Source organism: Ceraceosorus guamensis, assembly GCF_003144195.1.
Source record: "Ceraceosorus guamensis strain MCA 4658 unplaced genomic scaffold IE81scaffold_7, whole genome shotgun sequence".
Classification (NCBI taxonomy): Eukaryota; Fungi; Basidiomycota; class Exobasidiomycetes; order Ceraceosorales; family Ceraceosoraceae; genus Ceraceosorus; species Ceraceosorus guamensis.
Genome location: NW_020290002.1, coordinates 37575 through 56429, shown reverse-complemented (window position 1 = coordinate 56429; position 18855 = coordinate 37575). Strand labels below are relative to the sequence as shown.

General features: G+C 55.9%; 5 protein-coding genes across 5 annotated transcripts; all 5 read left to right on the top strand.

Moving 5' to 3' along the window:
- The first annotated feature begins 1373 nt into the window (after positions 1-1373).
- On the top strand, positions 1374-2125 carry IE81DRAFT_224115 (hypothetical protein). Its single transcript, XM_025511071.1, has one exon. The coding sequence runs from the start codon at positions 1483-1485 to the stop codon at positions 1960-1962; it is 480 nt and encodes a 159-aa protein (XP_025372129.1). The 5' UTR covers positions 1374-1482; the 3' UTR covers positions 1963-2125.
- Positions 2126-3875: 1750 nt separating this feature from the next.
- Positions 3876-4718, top strand: IE81DRAFT_224100 (hypothetical protein). Its single transcript, XM_025511070.1, has 2 exons — positions 3876-4228; positions 4299-4718. Exons 1-2 carry the CDS (start codon positions 3955-3957, stop codon positions 4556-4558), a joined length of 534 nt encoding a protein of 177 aa, XP_025372128.1. The 5' UTR covers positions 3876-3954; the 3' UTR covers positions 4559-4718.
- Positions 4719-7065: 2347 nt separating this feature from the next.
- On the top strand, positions 7066-9779 carry IE81DRAFT_309632 (Mo25-like protein). Its single transcript, XM_025512401.1, has 11 exons — positions 7066-7635; positions 7769-7829; positions 7907-8010; positions 8098-8216; positions 8292-8387; positions 8460-8532; positions 8605-8664; positions 8740-8949; positions 9025-9130; positions 9205-9250; positions 9330-9779. Exons 1-11 carry the CDS (start codon positions 7516-7518, stop codon positions 9361-9363), a joined length of 1029 nt encoding a protein of 342 aa, XP_025372127.1. The 5' UTR covers positions 7066-7515; the 3' UTR covers positions 9364-9779.
- A 285-nt stretch (positions 9780-10064) lies between these two features.
- On the top strand, positions 10065-13182 carry IE81DRAFT_320555 (hypothetical protein). Its single transcript, XM_025513068.1, has 8 exons — positions 10065-10417; positions 10519-10714; positions 10805-10948; positions 11114-11192; positions 11269-11662; positions 11730-11856; positions 11924-12779; positions 12861-13182. Exons 1-8 carry the CDS (start codon positions 10380-10382, stop codon positions 12875-12877), a joined length of 1851 nt encoding a protein of 616 aa, XP_025372126.1. The 5' UTR covers positions 10065-10379; the 3' UTR covers positions 12878-13182.
- A 649-nt stretch (positions 13183-13831) lies between these two features.
- Positions 13832-17295, top strand: IE81DRAFT_223925 (hypothetical protein). The gene is made up of 2 exons (XM_025511069.1): positions 13832-16006; positions 16080-17295. The coding sequence occupies exons 1-2, from the start codon at positions 13991-13993 to the stop codon at positions 17157-17159; spliced, it is 3096 nt and encodes a 1031-aa protein (XP_025372125.1). The 5' UTR covers positions 13832-13990; the 3' UTR covers positions 17160-17295.
- The last annotated feature ends 1560 nt before the right edge of the window (positions 17296-18855 follow it).

Below are 18855 nucleotides of genomic sequence, written 5' to 3'. Positions count from 1 at the left end.
TCGCAGTCGGACCCTCTCTCATGGTAGAGTTTGAGCGAGAGTGGACTAGGTCAGGCAAGCGACCGGAGCTGCGACCGACGGTCGTGTCGTCGAAATCGACGGTCCTTCGCTCCTTGACCCCGGCCTCGCCTTCGTTATACTCCGACAGGTCCGTCTCTGATGGCGCCGTCGAAGGGACGGAGCTGGCGATTGAGGATGCTAAAGATAGACGCTGCAGAGCTCTCTTACGTTTGGGAAGGCCTAGACTGTCGAATCGGGCGTCTTCGTCGTCTACGTCCAGATCCTCGCCCACGAAAAGAGGTGTGCTTGATGCCAAGGCGTTGCCTGATGTCTCGCCTCGCTGATGCTTAGCGTCGCTTTGAACGTCGAAGATGAATGGAGGGTGACCGTCGCCGTGAAGGACCGATGAGGATGTGCTTTGAAAGGGGAAGTCGTGTTGATCTTGGCCGTAGGAGGACGACGGTGAGAGTCGGAACAGTCCGCTATTTGAAGCCTGAGCAGGTAGTCCTGCGAAATAGCTCTCGTCCATCATGGCGAACGGGTGCAGTGCCTTTAGGGTTCAAAGAATGGGCAAATATGGGGAACGTCGAGATGGCGGTTTATTGAGATTACCTTCCAGCTGCACTGGGGCTCATGCAGAGTCGGGATGAAAGGCGAATAATATGCGCGCAACGTGGGGCTCCTAAGATGTATTGCTTCTCGCTGCGTCGCGTGACCAATAAGTATGCCGAAATGAGGTGGGAAGATGACCTTGGGTTTAGTGCTGTAAGCGGATATTGGGCTCGTGCTTGGCCTTTCAGATGGACATGCGCGATCGGTTGCTGCGCGATCCAAGAGCGAGAGGGAATTGGCAGCAGAGTGGTCGTCTAGGCGGGAGGGCTTCGAAGACGTTAAAGTAGGGGGGCGCTCGAAGAGTCTATCTACGGCAAGCGGCTCGAGCGCTGCAGCAGGATCAGGGGCTTGTGCTGACAGGCTGAAGATTGCGCTCAGGTGTATGTGGCAAGGGTACAGCTGCTCGTTCTTCTTGGCGAGTTGAAAGACTGACGTAGCACGCCGAGTATGTCGTTGCTACCAGTCAGGGATGGGGATCATGGTAAGGGTTCTTGTCAGCCCAACGTCTCAGCGACGTGAATGTCAAGACGCCGCAAGCCACCCAAGGGAGAGCAGGCAAGGCAGGCAAGGCAGGCAAAGGAGCGATGCGCGCTGTGCAAGTTCTCGAAGCATCTTGTTGCGCAGCACCAATGAGCTTAAGTGCTGCACTTGAAGGGGCGCAGTGCACGTGTTGGTGAGGCGACACTGTGAGTGACCCATGGCAGACTCATGAATGTATGGTCCATTCATAGCAGCTTTCGCTTCAATTTCCGACTCTGAGCGGCAACGAGAGATTGGATGCTGAAAGCCAGCTTTAGGTTCCGCATGGAGCATCGCAGCATAGCGCGGACGATGAGCATCCGACCCAGCAACATCCAATAATGTAACCAAATGAGGCGCCCAACAATGAGGCACGTACCCTCCTGTACCTCATGTGAGCCGACCCGATATGATACTAATCGCCTGATAATGATTGCCTTCATCAGAGGAGTTGAGATGATGATTCATGTCCACTCTGTGCGCTGCCCTTTCCCGCTAATATTCACCTTCACCTTGATGGCTAGGCCGGAAAAAGGCTCAGCGAAGGGGAACGTGCCTTCACATGACCTGACAGGAGCTGGCCCCCCGATCGGGAGAGCTCCTGTCGACGTCGATCGAAAGCATGGACACGGAAAGCTGGCTCACCAAACAACCACCGTATGGGCACTTTCCAGCGCAAGGTACAATTGGCGGATCCACAAAGCGCAGCTACTCACATATTTCGTTAATCTAGCAGGCACGACTGTCTGGAGCGCCTGGATTGCCAAAGCGAAGGATTCGTTGGCGTCTTTGGGCGATTGTCAAACGGAAAACTCCAGAGCTGGAATTTGATCGTGTGAGCTAGGTGGTCGTTTGATAGTGGCGTAATTGTCGTGCGGGCAGGAGCAGAGAGATAGTCTAGATCGCAGTTGACTAGCTAGCTAGCTGGGACTGTCCGTTGCGTTTGCAAGAGTTGAAAGTCTCGCTAAGATATTCGTGCTTTGTTTCGTGAGATTGGATCGTTAAGAGTCGTACGTGCAGAAGTAGAGGTATAAAGGATGTTGATGAGCGTCACGTTCGACGTGCGTGCGGTGTTTGCAAGACGCGAAGCGAAGAGAGACAAAGCTTGAGACCGTTGCATCGTCACGCACGGTCACGTACTCGCCTCACCTCACCTCTCACCGTCCTCTTGACTCTGTCATGTGCATGTCGTCGCGCTTGACCGCCACCAACGGCCGAACCCCGCTGCGAAAAAAAAAGCTCATCCGCCTCGAACAAAGCTGGGCATTTGTGGGCTGCTTGCAATCATAAACGTGCGAGGTTGGGCCGGGTGGAAGTGCTGCACTGCAGTCACTGAGTGGTCCTGTACTGTGCTGTACAGTCGTTGTACCAATACATGCATGCCTCTGTCTGCGGGACGGGTGAGATCGCGCCAATGCAGGTGGACCGGCTCGTTACTGTCCATCGAAGGGTCTGTTTCTCGATTGCCTGTGAGCCTGTCTGCTCCGTTCTGCCGGGTCAGTCGCGGTTCGCTGTGATGCACACTGGATCCAGCAAGTCATGCGAGGTTGGTGCGCAAGAACGTAGGCAGCATCAGACACATGTACTGTAGCACAGGAGTGTGATTGTGGGTCTGCGTACTGCCCAGCGTTCCGCGCCATCTGCACAGCCTGCGCACTGGCTGCATGAAACGGTATGCAATCGCTCGTCGCAGCACAACAACACGCTTGACCCGCTGGATAGCACGCACATTGACTGTGACCACATGCACCGCACGGTCAGACAAGCGACGGGAAGCGGGAGCGGAGTACAGTCACAGTCTCGAGTGAATGAGTCAAGTGCGCAGCAATATCCCGACCGATCGATCCACAACGATCCCTGCTCGCCAACGGTTAGGCACGCGCCTAGGTGTCTAGGCCTTCGCTATTCGGCGCGCGTGCCAGTCGTGAGTCAGCTCATCTCGCAAGCGTGGTCCCGTAGCTTGAAATCATGCATTTCATCACAGCGCCGAGAGTCATAGCTATCGAGCGACGAGGCTTCACCGCTCCACAGGATTGTGCTCGATCGGCGCCTCGAAAGCCAAGTCATGTATGCGCATTCAAGTTGGTGATTTGCGTCTCCGATTTGAGACCAACAACAAGTCATCAGTCTGAGTTTGACGAGAGGTGTGATGCGAACAGCTGAACGCTTCTGTTCGCATCTAGCTGCGACCTCGAGCAGCGGAATACTGGACGGACAGTACGGCACAGCCAGCGCAGGTGAAAACGCTCACCCACCGTGGGCCGGCAGGTGGCTACGTACGATACGCAAAAATGCTGCTTCAACGTTGATTGCACGATCGATCACCGCCTCAAAGCGGCGAATCACGAGCCCAGACGAGCAGCATGGACACTGTGTAGCATTCGTGATTCGACGCGTACCATGTCGCTCTGAAGTCCTGTGGCCCGAGCTCCGGCTGGGAGCGTTTCATCATCAAGATGCTAATTCAGCTTATCGAGCAGGCTGTGCAAAGCGCATTACAGTTGCACAGTACGCCAAGCCCCGAGAGGCAGACGCGCCGTCCCTACAAACGACCGAGCAGACAATCTTGAAATCCGTGGTGGAGAATGCAAGTCGGCTAATTCTGTTGCGTTCGATCCGAGGTTTGACACCTACACACACATCCACACACGCCTATATGTCATAGCAGAGACCTGCGCCAAAGCGGCGCATAAAGGCTGTTCCCATGGAAGTCCCTCCATCCGCATTAAGGTGTCGGCGCACCGCTTCGTGAGATAGGATCGGTGCGCTTCTACATTTGGCCTGTGCGCTACCTGAGCAGGGACCGCCGATGGGAATTGGCGCATGCGCAACTCTCCCTTGTCGAGGGAGGACCCCATCGCCGTGGTCCACACCGGAAGCGTAAATTACGAATGTCGCGCCACGTCCCAAGCTGGTTCGCAGGAACGCATCACACGCGCAGCGGCATTGCGGCACAAGCGATCAAAGCGTTGCATGCCCTACGTGCCCCAATTCGTGATTGCCGGTCCGTGGGCGGAACCTGTCCGAGGTTCGAATTGGAGGACCATCCTCAGGCCTTGGGCATCTGCTTCATCGTCGCAGCCAGTCGCCAATATAGGTGGGTCGTGCGGAGTGACCGCATGCTTAGCCCAACGCAACGCAGGGTTTCATATGACTCCAGAAAGCAGCTTGCCCGGCAGTGAACAATCTGATCGCGTCCGACCGAGCGACCGCGCAGCTAGCAAAGAACAGCACTCACAGACAAAGCAATGCAGCTGGACGTCTTAAGCGCATCCACGACCTTATCAACGTTGACCAGCACTTACTGTTCTCTGATTGCCATGGAAGACTCACTCGTCATTGCAAGCGGAAGGAATCGGTTTCTAATCCCACAATTAGCGAACAGGGATTCCGAGACGACGGAGATCGGCGCCATGAGACACGCTAGATTTAGCCGCTTTTTCAAAGAACGTGTGTTATGGTACATACAAGTCTGAGTGCAGAGCGGTGGTCAGAGCACTGCAGTGTTCCGATGTGGCTTGGTTCGAGCATGCTTTGTCCGAATAGGTGATAACAGCACATCAGCGGACACCGGGCATCGAACAATGACACCATTCGTTACCTTTGTCTCGCCTCTTCTTGCGCTCAACAACAAGCATGTGGTCTGGGAGTCGTGCTGAGAGCCATAGCCACGAGTAGTAGTTCTACAACTACTAGTGCAGTGCAAGCGCGTACAAGAACCGTGAATGGATGTATGTACCGTACCGGTACAGCGTGCGGCAAGATCTTGCTTGTGCGTCAAAGTGCAGCACTTTATGCTCACTGCATGTTTCTTACATACAGTACCCGGCGGACGATCTTAGCGCATCGCGATCCAGTCCGAACTTTGGTGTGCAGAAGGACGATCTGGTGCGGCGAGCCATGAAGGAAGCTTTGGAGTTCTGATCCCTCTGCACTTATCAGACGAGCCCTTCTTTGCAGCTGTTGGGTCCCGGAAGGTGTCACAATTACTGGAGACGAGCAAGCTTAGCAAGGTCTTTGTTAGTGATAGCTTGACACGAGGGCTTGCATTGACGTCCGCCATGCCGTTATGTGCTGACCAGCGTATCTCCTTGAAAGCGGCGATTCTTGATGGCTGTTTGCGAGGAGATACACACGATGCGTCTCAGCAACGCTACTCACTGCTGAGAATATTGGAGGGCGAATGCTATGCGGTTTGGCGCGCCAAAGGCAGTGGGACCTCTTGGCACCTTGCCGAGACTGTGGGTCACTGGGTGTCGCTGGATGCGTCAAGACTATGTGCCGCAGACCTTCACAGCACACATAGGCCTCTTCGTACAAGTTTGTGAATGTACAACGCACTACTGCACCTCGAGATGCAGGCTGAAGACTTGTGACTGCATGTCAGCATGTGTGACTGTCCGTGCATGCCGCACTACCGTCACCGTATGCGCACGCCTTGGGTCAAGCGTGCGCTTTATAGTTGACCTATGAACCATCGATGCGCACAGAACGTTGCCATCATGTTCGTGAGAATGGTACCATCCGTACGTGCTCAGACCTGGTCGAACACCTGTACTGCAGAGACGTGGTCCCGGGTGTCGCAGTAAATGTTGTGATCGATGGTGGCAACACCAGCCGGCACGCAGAGCACGTGCAGTCTGAGATCCCATTCTTCGATAGCGCGGAACATTGATCTAAGTACCACTGCAGTCTCTATTGAGCCCCGATGGTTCTTTCTATACAGCACCATCTGGCTTCTCGAAGCGTCAGAGCGTCTTTTGTGCTCGCCATCCACAAACAAATTAGCAAACTAGCGCGCGTAGTACATTGAAATTCCTGTATGAGCATGCCAGCCGTTTGAGACGCTGATCAGATATCGACACTGATGACGATCTGCTCGTAGCCGACGAATGAGGCCATGTTGTGGAAGCTGACGGGTCGTCAGGATGACTTTCCGTGCAGCAGGCGCCCATGATCGAGGCAGACGCGAGCGCCTCGCCCAGTCGGATGGTATAACACGACAGAATCCGCTACGACACAAAGGAAGGGTGTGCTGCGCACTGCAGGTCTGACTCGCGAGACTCTTCGGAAGGAAGAGGGAGCGAGTGCAATGCTGAATGCGAAGCGACTCGCATCTGCAGACAATTCTAGGTGAGGGATTGCGTGTGATTGTGACCGTGTACGCCCGCTGTCCACATCTTTGACCACGGCGTTGATGCAAGGTGCGAAGACACGAGAGGCGGTCTTATTCCTGCATTCGCTTTTTTTTGGCTGGCGTTGCGAATCCTTCGCGGAGAGAGGAAGCGCAATGATTGACTCTACAGATTCCTGCGAATCCCTCACTCAGTCCATGAGCGCTACACTCAGGACTTGACTCCAGACCCGCGGCTGTGACGTCAGCAAGGCGAACGGCGGACCGTCAAGTCACTGGTGACTGGATGAGGTTTCGCAGAGCGTATATCATAGTGGACAACCACACATTCACGAGTCACGAGTCCGCCACAGTCGCGATGACCCTTGACTATCGAGTTGGAGTTTGAGTCTCGAGTCAGAGTCAAGGTGAATTAGGAGGCTCCCCTGGCGGCGGCGCTGAGTTTTTAACAGAAAGCGTAACCCCGAAACGAGGCTGTGCAGAATCTCACGTGATGAAACACGCTCTGTGGCGCCCAACAGCAGGCTAGCTGTTGCCCGCCTGCTCGCGCGCGGATGCGGCCGCGGACAAAGCTTGATGTATAATTGAATAGGTGCGAGGCAAGCGCGAGCGAGGGTCACGCTGCGACGGCGGGTGCGCGGGTCATGATGATGCATGCTGCATGGAGGGAGGCGGCCGCTTTCCTGCCGCGGTCATTCATCATGCAGGCCTCAGGGGCAGCGAGCGCGCTGCTCACGCGCGAGCACAGCATGCAAGTGTGAGTGAGCCTTTGGGCGGCTGGACAAGACAACAAGGTTCATACACTACACATCAGCAGGAGTCATCGTGGATCCTGATCTCCACGCTATGCGCTCTAATCGCTTCGCCACACACTTTTAACACTCACGCATTGCTCTTCAGGCTCAGCGCTTTGAAGCTTATACTTACACTCGAAGAAGGAGGCAAAAGGCACTGCAAGTGCCAGGCTCGCCCAAGCCCCACCTACACTCTCAAGAACCGCCAGCCAAGCAAGGAGCTCTACGCAATCTGCTGGACATCTGGTGTCTGTCAGTCTCCCTCGTTCGCCAGAGGCGCTACTGTTCGAGGGCGTATCGGTCCTATCTTACGGCCCAGGATCTTGTCGGCCAAGCGCGAACTCATTCGCAAATTGGAGCACACCGCTCGAGATCGATCACGTTGCCAGCTCGCAGCGGACCAAGTTCGTACAGACAGTGGCAATAAGCGGAGGCGGTATAGCGCCTTGGGAAGTGATGAACTTCATATTCAAAAGCAAACAAAGGACACCGGGGGAGTTGGTGCGCCACCTGCGAGAATCCATAGGGAGATTAGAGACGGCCAGTGCGGGCAGCAATGTGGAGAGCAAACGAAAGGTGAGTGCTGATAGCGCTGGGCGCATTTGGCCCGGCACTGCTGCGGCTACGGCGAGAAGTGTCGGCGGCCACCTCCCTCATCGGCCTTGGCGCTTCCCGGGTGATGCTAAATACTCTGTCTGGGTGCCAACAGGCTGGCGAGGATGTGTCCAAGAATCTCTTCCACATCAAAGCGATACTTTTCGGCGACGGAGGTGAGTGACATGATGGCAGTGTGCTTTGCGCGTCTGCTGTCCCAACGTTAGCTGACTGCACCGTCGGGGACGTGAAGAGAATGAGCCCCAGCCAGAGCAAGTAGCTCAGCTCGCGCAAGAGGTCTACAACAACGATGTGCTCCAGCTCTTGGTGATCAACATTTGGAGGTTCGAGTTTGAGGTGAGTACATAAGGTCGCTCGCTCCTCAGCTGGCGCTCTGCGCGCGCTCACCCTCAGCCCTGTGCATCGTCGTCTTGCACGCTATAGGCTAAGAAGGACGTCTCGCAAATTTTCAATAATCTTTTGAGGCGTCAGATCGGGAGCAGGTGGCCCACTGTAGAGTACTTGGCTACCAAGCCAGAAGTGATCTTCAGCGCGCTGAAAGGGTGAGCCAGGCTCGTCATCATACAGGCTTCCCGACACTCCGCTCTGACGACGTGCGCGCACTCCCTTGCTGCCAGATATGAGAATCCAGATGTTGCTTTGAATACTGGTATGATTTTGAGGGAGATGCTGAGGCATGAGGTGCTGGCAAAGACTTTGCTGTATTCAGAGAAGTCAGTGCTTGATTCGTGTCTCTACAAGACGCTGCTGCTGACTCTCCGAACCGCGCTGGGCTCTGCCGCTAGGTTCTATACTTTCCCCGATCACATCGAGAAGACCACCTTCGGCGTGTCTTGCGATGCCTTTGCCAATTTCAAAGTTCGTGCGCCTGCCCATGACGTAAGCCAAGTGCACCCACACTGACTTATACTTTCGCCCAAAAAACGCTAGGAAACGCTCACACGACACAAAGCGATGGTTGCAGAGTATCTGGAGAACAATTATGACAAGGTCAGTCTGCAAAGCTTGGAGGGGATGACAGAGTATTCAGCTGATTGCTAGCGCGTACCCTCTGGTCATCACTAGTTCTTTTCAATGTACAAGGGTCTCTTGCATTCGCCAAATTACGTCACAAAGCGGCAGTCTCTGAAGCTCTTGGGCGAGATTTTGCTGGACAGGACAAATTTCAACGTCATGACAAAGTACATTGCATCAGAGGACAACCTGAAGGATATGATGAATCTGCTCAAGGACAAGTCGAAGAACATTCAGTTCGAGGCTTTCCACGTCTTCAAGGTGAGACGAAAGGCAGCCACTCTGCCGAAGCGGGCAAGCGGGATCGATCACTTACTCGCTTGCTACCACTCACAGGTCTTCGTGGCAAATCCAAAGAAGCCGCCCGTCATCGAGAACATCTTGCGTCGCAATAGGGAGCGGCTGGTGCAATATCTGACCAATTTCCACAACGACAAAGACGGTGCGTGCGCCTAGTCAAGCGTTTGGGAACGTAAATTGAGCGTCCGACTCACGTGTCCGGCTCGCCTGTGACAGACGAGCAATTTGTGGACGAGAAGCAATACGTGCTGCAGATCATCGAGTGAGTTACCATTTCCGTGCAGGTGACAGATGTGCTGGTCATTACTCACATTTCTTTCTTGCTGTCATTCCCGTCAAAGATCCACCGGGCAACCCAAGGTGGCGGCAGCATAGCAGCATTACCTACCAGCCAGTCTCGACAATTCAAGCGAGACTCCCTTTGCATCTGCTTCCCACCATCCACCATCGATTCGCGCTCCTAACGACATACGCTCCCCGCACTCTCCTTGTATCAACAGTCCTTCCGCGCCTCGCCCCTCCTCCCCCAATCGACCGCCTTAATCGCTGTGCTCAGAGCTAGGAGCTCGAAATTGTCTCGAGTAGATTGGCACGGAGTCCACGCTTCTTGAGCCTGCGACGATCCGCGTTTGTGCCTGTCGTTGCGAATCCTAGTCCTGTCATGAAACACGATTCGTCGCCCGGCACGTCCTCGATGCTCTGCTTGCGATTGAAAAGTAGCGCAACCTTGGCTGCTCCTCGCACAGCCACACATACAACCATGAAGTTTGGCGCAGCACAGTACTTCGCACTTATGTTGAGCGATCGACCGATGCCGCATGCCGCGTGCTGCGTGCTGCGCAGACGACATGCTGTCAAGCAGACTGGCGGGGCGCGTGGCTGCGCGCAAGACGTCAGAGACATTGCGTATCTCCGCGTGCTCGCGCGCGCAGTCGATCGCAGCGCAGGGCGGTGCGCGGCGTTGCATGGACAAGCCGGCCAAGCCAAATCGTGAATCTATGGCATTCGCGCGAACGCCCACGAATGCCGCGCGGGCGGCATCCAGCTGGGATGGCCCGTGAGCAGAAGGTACAACAGTCAAGAGTTGTGAGGTCACGAGTAAATGCTGTACTCTAACTCAACACTCCATTTAGCGGTGCTACTTGTCACCCCACTCGAGACTCGTTACCACATCTTGCTTGGCTTTGTGATTGCAATTCGTGATTCCTCACCTCCCCATACCTACACGCACCCATCGGCGGCCTCTTCTCGGTGTTCGCCCTCACGATTGCCGAGCAGATCAGATCAGGAGATACCTCGATATTTACGAACGGAAGACTGGGCGCTACGTGTGACACGCCTCTTTCCCCTGCTGCCGCCCCACAATCCTACTCGAAAGCGGCATATCCAAGATGGAGGCAATTAAGCTGCAGCGCAAGTATCCCCAATTGTACGTAGATGGCACGCGGATGGCGGGCAGTACCGACCTGCTTTGTGGCGCTGACCGCTTTGCATGCATTCTTCCACGTTGATGCTCCGTGCACCGCGCAGCTCCCAGGAGGAGATGATGGGTCTCATCTCTCGTTTCAGGGCTATCGACGTCGAGGAGAAGGGTAGCGTTCCGAAGCAGGACGTGATGAAAGCCATCGCAGATGCTGGAGAGGCGAGCTATGATCAAGCGAGAGAAACTCTGAAAGAGGTGGACGTCGATTCGAGCGGTAGGGTCGAGCTGGACGACTACGTCGATGTGAGTGCTGAGCACTTGCAAGCACGGCATTTCAGCTCCTTTCTCGCCTTCGCCGTGTCTACTGACCTTGCTACTGTGCTTCTCGGACAGCTACTTGCCAAGCTGCGTGCTGGAAGGAATGCGGGTGCGGGCGCAGTCACTAAGGGCAAGGTGTTTGTCAAGGGATCCAATGCGAGCGTCCAGCACACCATCAACGAAGATGAGCGAACGGAATTCACGCGGCACATCAATTCGGTGAGTGCTGCGTAGCCCAGGCTCATTAAGCGAAAGAACAGGGGAGGCGAACTTGCTGCGAAGAGAGAGCTTGAGCTTGAGCTTGAGCTTGCAGCGACTTGCGCATGCGCTTGGTGCGAGGAAGTGCGAGAGCGACGCTGACTCGTTTGAGTATGCCTGCCCTAGTCACTCGCCGGAGATGCTGTTGTCGGAAACCGTCTTCCCATCCCCACCGGCACATTTCAACTCTTCGATGATGCCAAAGGTGAGCTTGCTCCGCCTCCGGAGTTTGGGGTTTTCCCATACCAATTCACCTCCTTCGACCTCCGGCCTCTTGACAGATGGTCTGATACTGTGCAAGCTCATCAATGATGCCGTGCCCGAGACGATCGATGAGCGTGTTTTGAACACTGGCAAGGCTGGCAAGGGACCCAACGCTTTCCAAATGACCGAGAACAACAATATAGTCATCACTTCCGCCAAAGCTATTGGCTGCAGCGTGGTAAATGTTGGGGCTCAAGACATCATTGACGGGAGAGAGCATCTGATCATGGGCCTGATCTGGCAAATCATCCGTAGAGGTCTACTGAGTAAGATCGACTTGAAGAATCACCCGGAATTGTACCGTTTGCTTGATGACGGCGAGAGTCTGGAGGACTTCCTTCGGTTGCCGCCAGATCAAATTCTGCTGCGCTGGTTCAACTACCACCTCAAAGCAGCGAATTGGCACAGAAGGCGAGTAGAACTTGCAGCTCAGACTTTACAGCCCCGACACTAATCTGCAATCCCGCGTTGCGAGCAGAGTCGGCAATTTTAGCAAGGACGTCAGCGATGGAGAGAATTACACTGTCCTGTTGTCTCAACTCAAGCCGGATGTCTGTGATCGCGCCCCATTGCAGCAGAAGGACCTATTGCAAAGGGCTGAGCTTGTGAGTACACAGTCAAGCTCATGCATTCTGCATTGATCCCAACAATTTAGCGATCCCGCAAATACAGGTACTGCAACGCGCCGACGCTATTGGCTGCCGGAAGTATCTGACCCCGGGCTCCATGGTAGCGGGCAATCCAAAGCTCAATCTAGCGTTCGTGGCGGTGCTCTTCAACACTTGGCCATGCTTGGAAGCTTTGGAGACCCCTCCGCCTATCGAAATTGAAGACTTTGACGCCGAAGGCGAACGCGAAGCTCGTGTCTTCACCTTGTGGCTCAACAGTCTGGACGTTGACCCGGGCGTCTACAATCTGTTTGAGGATTTGCGCGATGGCAGCGTCATTCTGCAAGCGTTCGATAAAGTGTTGCCCGGGAGCGTGCAGTGGAGGCGCGTATCGAAGCCCAAGGAGGGCCAGGAGCTTAGTCGCTTCAAAGCTGTCGAGAACACAAATTACGCGGTCGACCTCGCCAAAGCAAGCAACATGCACATCGTCGGCATCCAGGGAGCTGACATTGTCGATGGAACGAAGACGTTGACATTGGGACTCGTCTGGCAGCTTATGCGCCTCAACATCACCAAGACGCTCTCGAGCTTGGGCAAGGGAGGACGAGGGGTCAGCGACTCTGACATGGTTGCCTGGGCAAACAACGTCGTCAAGTCCTCTGGCAAGTCGAGCACCATTAGGAGCTTCAAAGACCCCAGTCTCAGGTCGGCACACTTCCTTCTCGACCTGCTCGACGGCTTAAGGAAAGGCATCGTCGATTCGTCTCTCGTGACACCTGGTAGGACGGAAGAAGAGCAGAGGCTCAACGCCAAGCTGGCCATCTCGATTGCACGCAAGCTAGGTGCGCTCATCTTCCTCGTTCCAGAAGATATTGTGGAGCTTCGTCAGCGCCTGATTCTCACGTTTGTCGGCAGCCTGAGTGAGTGATCATGAACCTGCTGCCCAACGACGCGTCATCCATCAGCTCTGACACTGCTCCTCCATCGCAATCCGATTGCAGTGGCCATCCAGGCTTGAGCCTTGCTGGATGCGGCCGATCTGCAGGGTAGGGTGAAGGATCGCGAAAAGGACAGTCTGGGCTCAGCAGACTGTCTTGTGTTTCATCAGCTTGCGCAATCGCTGGCGGCGGTGCCAGTCATGTAGCATGTAAGCTTCTTCGGGCCGCTCCGGAATCCCTCGGCACGAGTCGATGAGTCAATATATGAACTTCATCGATCGGCTCATCTCGGATGCTTGGCTTTGCGCTTCGTGAGCGCAACGCAGCTCTAGAGGACTCGTTGGTGCGTATGTGACCATGTGGTGGAAGAATTTGCTGCTGGCTATTCATGACGATATTGTGATTCAGTCGTGAATGCTGTGCTGTGCGTAGCGGCTGCCGCGCTCTACCGTCACAACAGTGTGAGTCTCGTGAGCGTGAATGCCAAATAGATACCGCGCGGTACAGGCGCGCGATATGTGTCGTGCTTGGCGCGCGGCCTCGATATTCTTGATGAGTGGTCTTGATCGTTTTGCGCTGCGTTGTGTGCATGCTACATGTAGTCCATATATCTACCGAGTCAATTCTTATTAATTGAAGGTTTGATTTGAACCCACCAATCCATGCGCGTACACTCTAGACTGGGTTTGGGCGGGCCGCGAGTCTAATTTGGTTGAGCGATGAGTTGCATGCATGCATATATGCGTCCATGCGTCGTGTGGATCGCCGCCTCGCCTACTTGTCACGCACGAACAAGACGAGAAGAGGAAACAAGACTCACTCGCCTTTGAAGCTTGCTTGCCCGCCGAGTGAATCGGGTCTGGTGTAGCATACATGCAGAGTACACACACTCACAGTCATGAGCCTTGAGTCGTGATGCCTGCCGCCAACTACCTCGACACCCTTTGCAATCGACGGTGACCTTCTCTTGATCTCAGCTAAATCCTCAGCTTCTCTCATGCACACGACGATCGCACTCTGTGACAGCTCCTTCTCGCCCAGCAATTCTTCCGAGTAGGTCTTCACGCGGGCACGGTTGTTGGAAGTCGACCAATCACCCGCGCTTCTTCTCGCCTATCACCTCCCAGTCGCCTTGCTTGCAGAGCGCGCTGAACCGATCGACGAAGTAGCGAGCACGGCTTTGACTGGGCGAGATGGCGCCGCCAAAGGCATCCCACCCCGAAGAACAGGACGATGTTCCCACCTCGCACCTTCAGCGACCAGATCCAGAATCCATCTTGGCAGATGATGCGGACCCAGACACCTTGCTCGGCAAAGAGAGCGACTCTGAAGCTGGCGGCAGTCGCAGAACGTCGACAGCAGAGCCGGCCTTTGCGGACGCTCCGGACACCAGCTCTGTCGAAGCGCCAGCGACGCCCGAGGTGAATGGGACGAGCAAAGCTGTCAATGGCAGTGGCCTGGGCGCTCCCGCGGATATCCGAACGCCAGTCACTGCCACGCCGACCCAATCCGAATTCAAGGCATTGGCACTTGGAAACAAAGCCGCTGGCGAAACCTCGAAGGAGAGCACGACCTCTGCTGGGTCTGCAGAGCTGGAGACGCAAGTATCGGATCTGACGAGCCAGGTGATGAGCTTGAACAGCAAGCTAGTCGCTTCTTACGAGCAGCGATCCGATCTTGAAGACGACTTGTCCGACGCGCATAATCGTATCATGGCACATACTACGCGGATCGCAGAGCTGGAAAAGGAGAGGCAGGAGCATTTAGCAGCGCTGAATACTGGGCTCTTGGTGGAAAAGGCGCACGTGAGCACAGAGATGCAAAAGATGATGGAGCGATTACTGGAAGAGACAGCACAGAGAGGCAAAGCAGTGGATGCAAAGGAGAAGATGCAGGGCGAGCTAGACGATCTTAGCGCAACGCTGTTCGAAGAGGCGAATCGAATGGTCGCTGCTGAGCGTCTACTCCGAGCTCGTGCAGAGGAGAAGAGCAGGAATATGGAGGAGCGCTTAAAGGACACGGAAGGGATCATGCTCGAACAGCAAAAGATTCTAGGCGATCTGCAGAGGCAGGTGGAGAGCGCGCGAAGCGAAGCCGCGGATGGCCAGAGAGGCTCGCTGCCAAGCGAATCTCGTACTGCGGATGCAAACGGGTGGAGCGCGCTTGCAAGTGAAGGGCGCTTGTTAAGAGCCGACGATCTGGTGCGCACTCCTTCCCAGCGGTCTGTCGAAGACGGTGCTGCGCGAAGAGGATCTGTGGCGCCCCTTCTGCACCAGCAGTGGCTCCAGATCGACATTGTGCCATTCAGGGAGCTTTGCGCGTTCCTGCAGCAGCTTCGCAAGCTTCGGATTCAGCTCGCACCTTTCTACACGTATCCACTGCCAGGAGAGGGTCAAAAGACCGTATCTGCAACCAGCGGGCAAGGGGCAGGCAGTGAAGCAAGGCCCGTATCGCCTGCCCCCCTCGGGATGCCCCTCGGGATGCCGGGTATGCCCGTGAGCTTTACGGGGCTGGGAAGCTCTGGCTTCGCAGGAGGCTACTCTGGCCCCACTACAAACTCTCCATTTGTTGCTGCTGGAGTCGGCAGGCATAAGGATTATCCATCTCTGCCTGCCAATGCTGAGAGTCTCGTTCACATTCCCAACCAGCTGTCCCTGCCATTCATTAAACGTTCTCAGGAAGAAGATAGCGATCCTTGCCTGCGATTCGACTTTGCGCCTGGCCTTAATTGGCTCTCGAGAAGGCAGGCAAATGCGGCAGTGCTGGAGGGGACATTGGTCGTGGAGCCTGTCTTTCCTGGCGGAGTTTGTCCGGATGAAGAGGCGGTGCGCAGGGCCAACGCGCACCTTCCACCCGCAGCCTGCACCATGTGCGGCGCCGGTGTGGTGAACGTGCCTCTTCCGGGCGGTGGTCATACGGAGACGACAACCGCTGCTAGTACCGCAGCTAACTGGATCAGTGCTGCTGGCACTGCCGCCCAGTCATTTGGCGGAAGGAGCAGTGCGGAAAGCCCGAGTGCTACCAGCACGCCTACCGCTCCCCGAGCCAAATCTGGCATCTTCAGCACCCTCCGCTCCATGGGAAGTAGCCCTCGGCCCAGCGTCTCTGCCAACAATAGCACCTCTGGACACGCTCACACGTCAAGCGACACGAGCAGCAACCTTCACGGAGACGCGGAGCAGGCGCCAGACTCGCCAAATCCTGCTGTGGTAAGTGGCCCACGCTGGCTGAGAGGTTCTGTCCTTCGGACGCTGACTCGTCCTTCGCTCTTCGCTATTCAAGCAGATGGCTGGTCCCGCTGTACCTTTACCAGTGCCGACGCACATCTTTCGTGTGAACGAAACGTCTACGACAAGGTACCTGATATGCCCTAATCATTGTCTCGCCCGGCTTCGAGCGGCATGCGCTTTCTGGGGCTACCTGAGATCTCTTGAGCGTGCGGTCGTGCTTGAAGGCAAGCTGGCATGGGACGACGCCCCCTCAGCGATGGGGCCCGCCGCAGCGATCGCGCGAGCCGGCTCTCCTGCAGCGCCTATCCGCCCGGACTCAGTCAGACCATCACCACTATCAACAGAAGTTGCGTCCGCCTCTGAACCACACGCCGCCCCTACAACGGGCAAGGCTGCGGTCATTGAGAAGCTAGAACAAGCAGCGGATGCCGAACAAGGTGCAGCAGAGGCCCAGACCGAAGCTGATGCTTCGTTGACACCTTCTTCGGAGGCAGCCGAGGGCTCGACACAAGATGCAAAAGCGCAAAGCGATTCCACGGACGCACATGATGATGATGGAGGGGACACAGATGCGGAAGCAGAATCTTCGTTTGCGGATGCTCAAAGTGAAGCTTCGAGCCCGCAGGTGGAGAGGACCGAGCTCGCCAAAGACGAGCTCGAAGCGATCGATGCTCCGCAAACAGCCTCTACGAAGCTCATTGCTCCGCAGCAAGACGAGGCTCCCCCTACGCCCAAAGCGACCTCGACTTCATCTGCTGCCCTTGACGAGGCCGCTGACAAAGCGCTCACGACGAGCACCTCTTCGTCAGCTGCAGCTTCTCCACGAATTGCTCCCCCTCCCTTGCCCAAACGAGCGACGAATCGGCGTCCGGTGCCAGTACCGCCGGCCACGTCTCGCAGACCTTCGACGGAATCCCAATCGGCTACAAAGGACGACGATTTCCTCGCTGCTCCACCTGCGCTGCCCAGACGCAAATCCTCGGTGGCGACCCCGCCCACGCCGGCTCAACCTATCAGATCCGTCCTGCCAGCAAGCGGCGGGGATGGACTGGCGTGGGAGGAAAGAGTGTGGCAAGAAGTGCAAAGACTGAAGGCGGAGATGGCAAGAGCCAGGTGGGGGCTGGCCGGATGAGTCGACTCGTTTTGAGCAGCAGGATTGAGCAATGCTACATTTTGCAGCACTGTGAACTCCTGACGCAATGCATCCGGATCGGCGGGCGACCTTGACTAGCGTGCGTGTATCATACGCCCTGCAGAGAGGGATAGAGGTGAGATGTATACAATCGTACCGCGTGCGGTCGCTTTCAAGCGCATCGAAGACACACAAAATGAAAGTATTCTGGTAGGCTTGCCGTGGAATCCTGTGCTAAAAACGCGTGGGCTACCTAGGTACGCTGACGAGCATGCACTTGCCTTTGCCTGTCACGAATCGTCCGGTATGCCCGTCGCTCCATGACGACGGCTGCAATTGTCATCCGTCATATCAGAACTTGACAGTCTCTCTAGGCGAGGCGAGTGGTGCGAGGGCATGCGTTGACGAGTGCCAAGAATCACGGAGAGCGACAGGGCTGGAGCTGCGCACCGGCTTCCTCACGAGAGCACAGCGCCGGTCGTTTGGCTCTACTTCTTACTGCCTGCCGCCTTTGAGACTTTTCAGGGCGATGCGCTCGCTGCTGCGTATCACATCCAGCAGTGCCAGCTAGGGCTCAAAGCGGGCCTCCGAGCCAGACGAGTGGTGCCTGATGGGCAACTCGGACATGAGCGAGGTTGCGTGCGTGCCAAGGAGTAGCTTTTTGATGATGTGCGAGTCATGCTCGATCGATATTACCGCGCGCTCTCACCGAACGACTATTCGATGCTAGCTCATCAGGTGGAGGTCAGACTCCGACTTGTTCAGATGCTGCTTAATTGCTGCATGGATTGAGTGCTGGCCGCGGGGTGCATTTGCATGCCCATCCCGCGCATCTCGCACCTCACATCTCCGCTCAAATAATAAAAAGAAGCCCCCGCGCGCTCATCTCTGCCCGCGGGGTTCTAGGACTGTCGTGCGTCTTTTCCGAGCCTTGCGACAGACGTCCAGCTATCAGCTATACTACTGTAGCAGCAGCCCGGCCCCTCCCTCAAATTGCGATCGCAAATGTTGCGTGTTTCAAGTCGCAGTGGCATGTATCACTCGGCTCATTCGGCACAAGCGGACATTGGGTCCGAAAGTAGCTTTGTCGGCAAGCTGAGATACGAAGAGGTCTCGGCAATTCAGACGATTAAGCCACGCACTTGCCCCCCCCCCCCCCCCCCCCCCCCCCCCCCCCCCCCCCCCCCCCCCCCCCCCCTCCTTCTTCCTTCACAATCGCGCTCGCTGCGTCTCTCCAGCGTTGGCTTGGCCGCCGTCCCTTGCGTTTGAACTGTTAGCAGTCCTCAGCATGCAATCAGCGTGTATATTGTTCGGGCCGCTGTATACACGTCCAGAACGAATGGGCAGGAGGAGCTGGACGAAGACAAGCTTGGCCCTTGCTGCATGCGGGATCAAGTCTTTGCTTGACTGCATGCTTCTCCGTATCTGCGTCTCGATCTCTCTCCATCCAACGCTGGTCGGTCAAAGTCACACCACACGTACGAGTCTGCGCTTGGCTTGGCATGGTGTGCGCACAGCTACAGTCCTCAATCAAGCCCTATAGGAGGAGGGTGAATCAAAGTGTGGAGCCTAGAGTGCGTTCAAAACGAGTATAGTGCGCGCGGCACGATGAGAAAGGAGACACGAAAGATGTGGGGTCGGATGAGCTTGCGCAGCGGACAATCCGAGCCCCAGCAGTTGAGTAGTGTATAGTCAC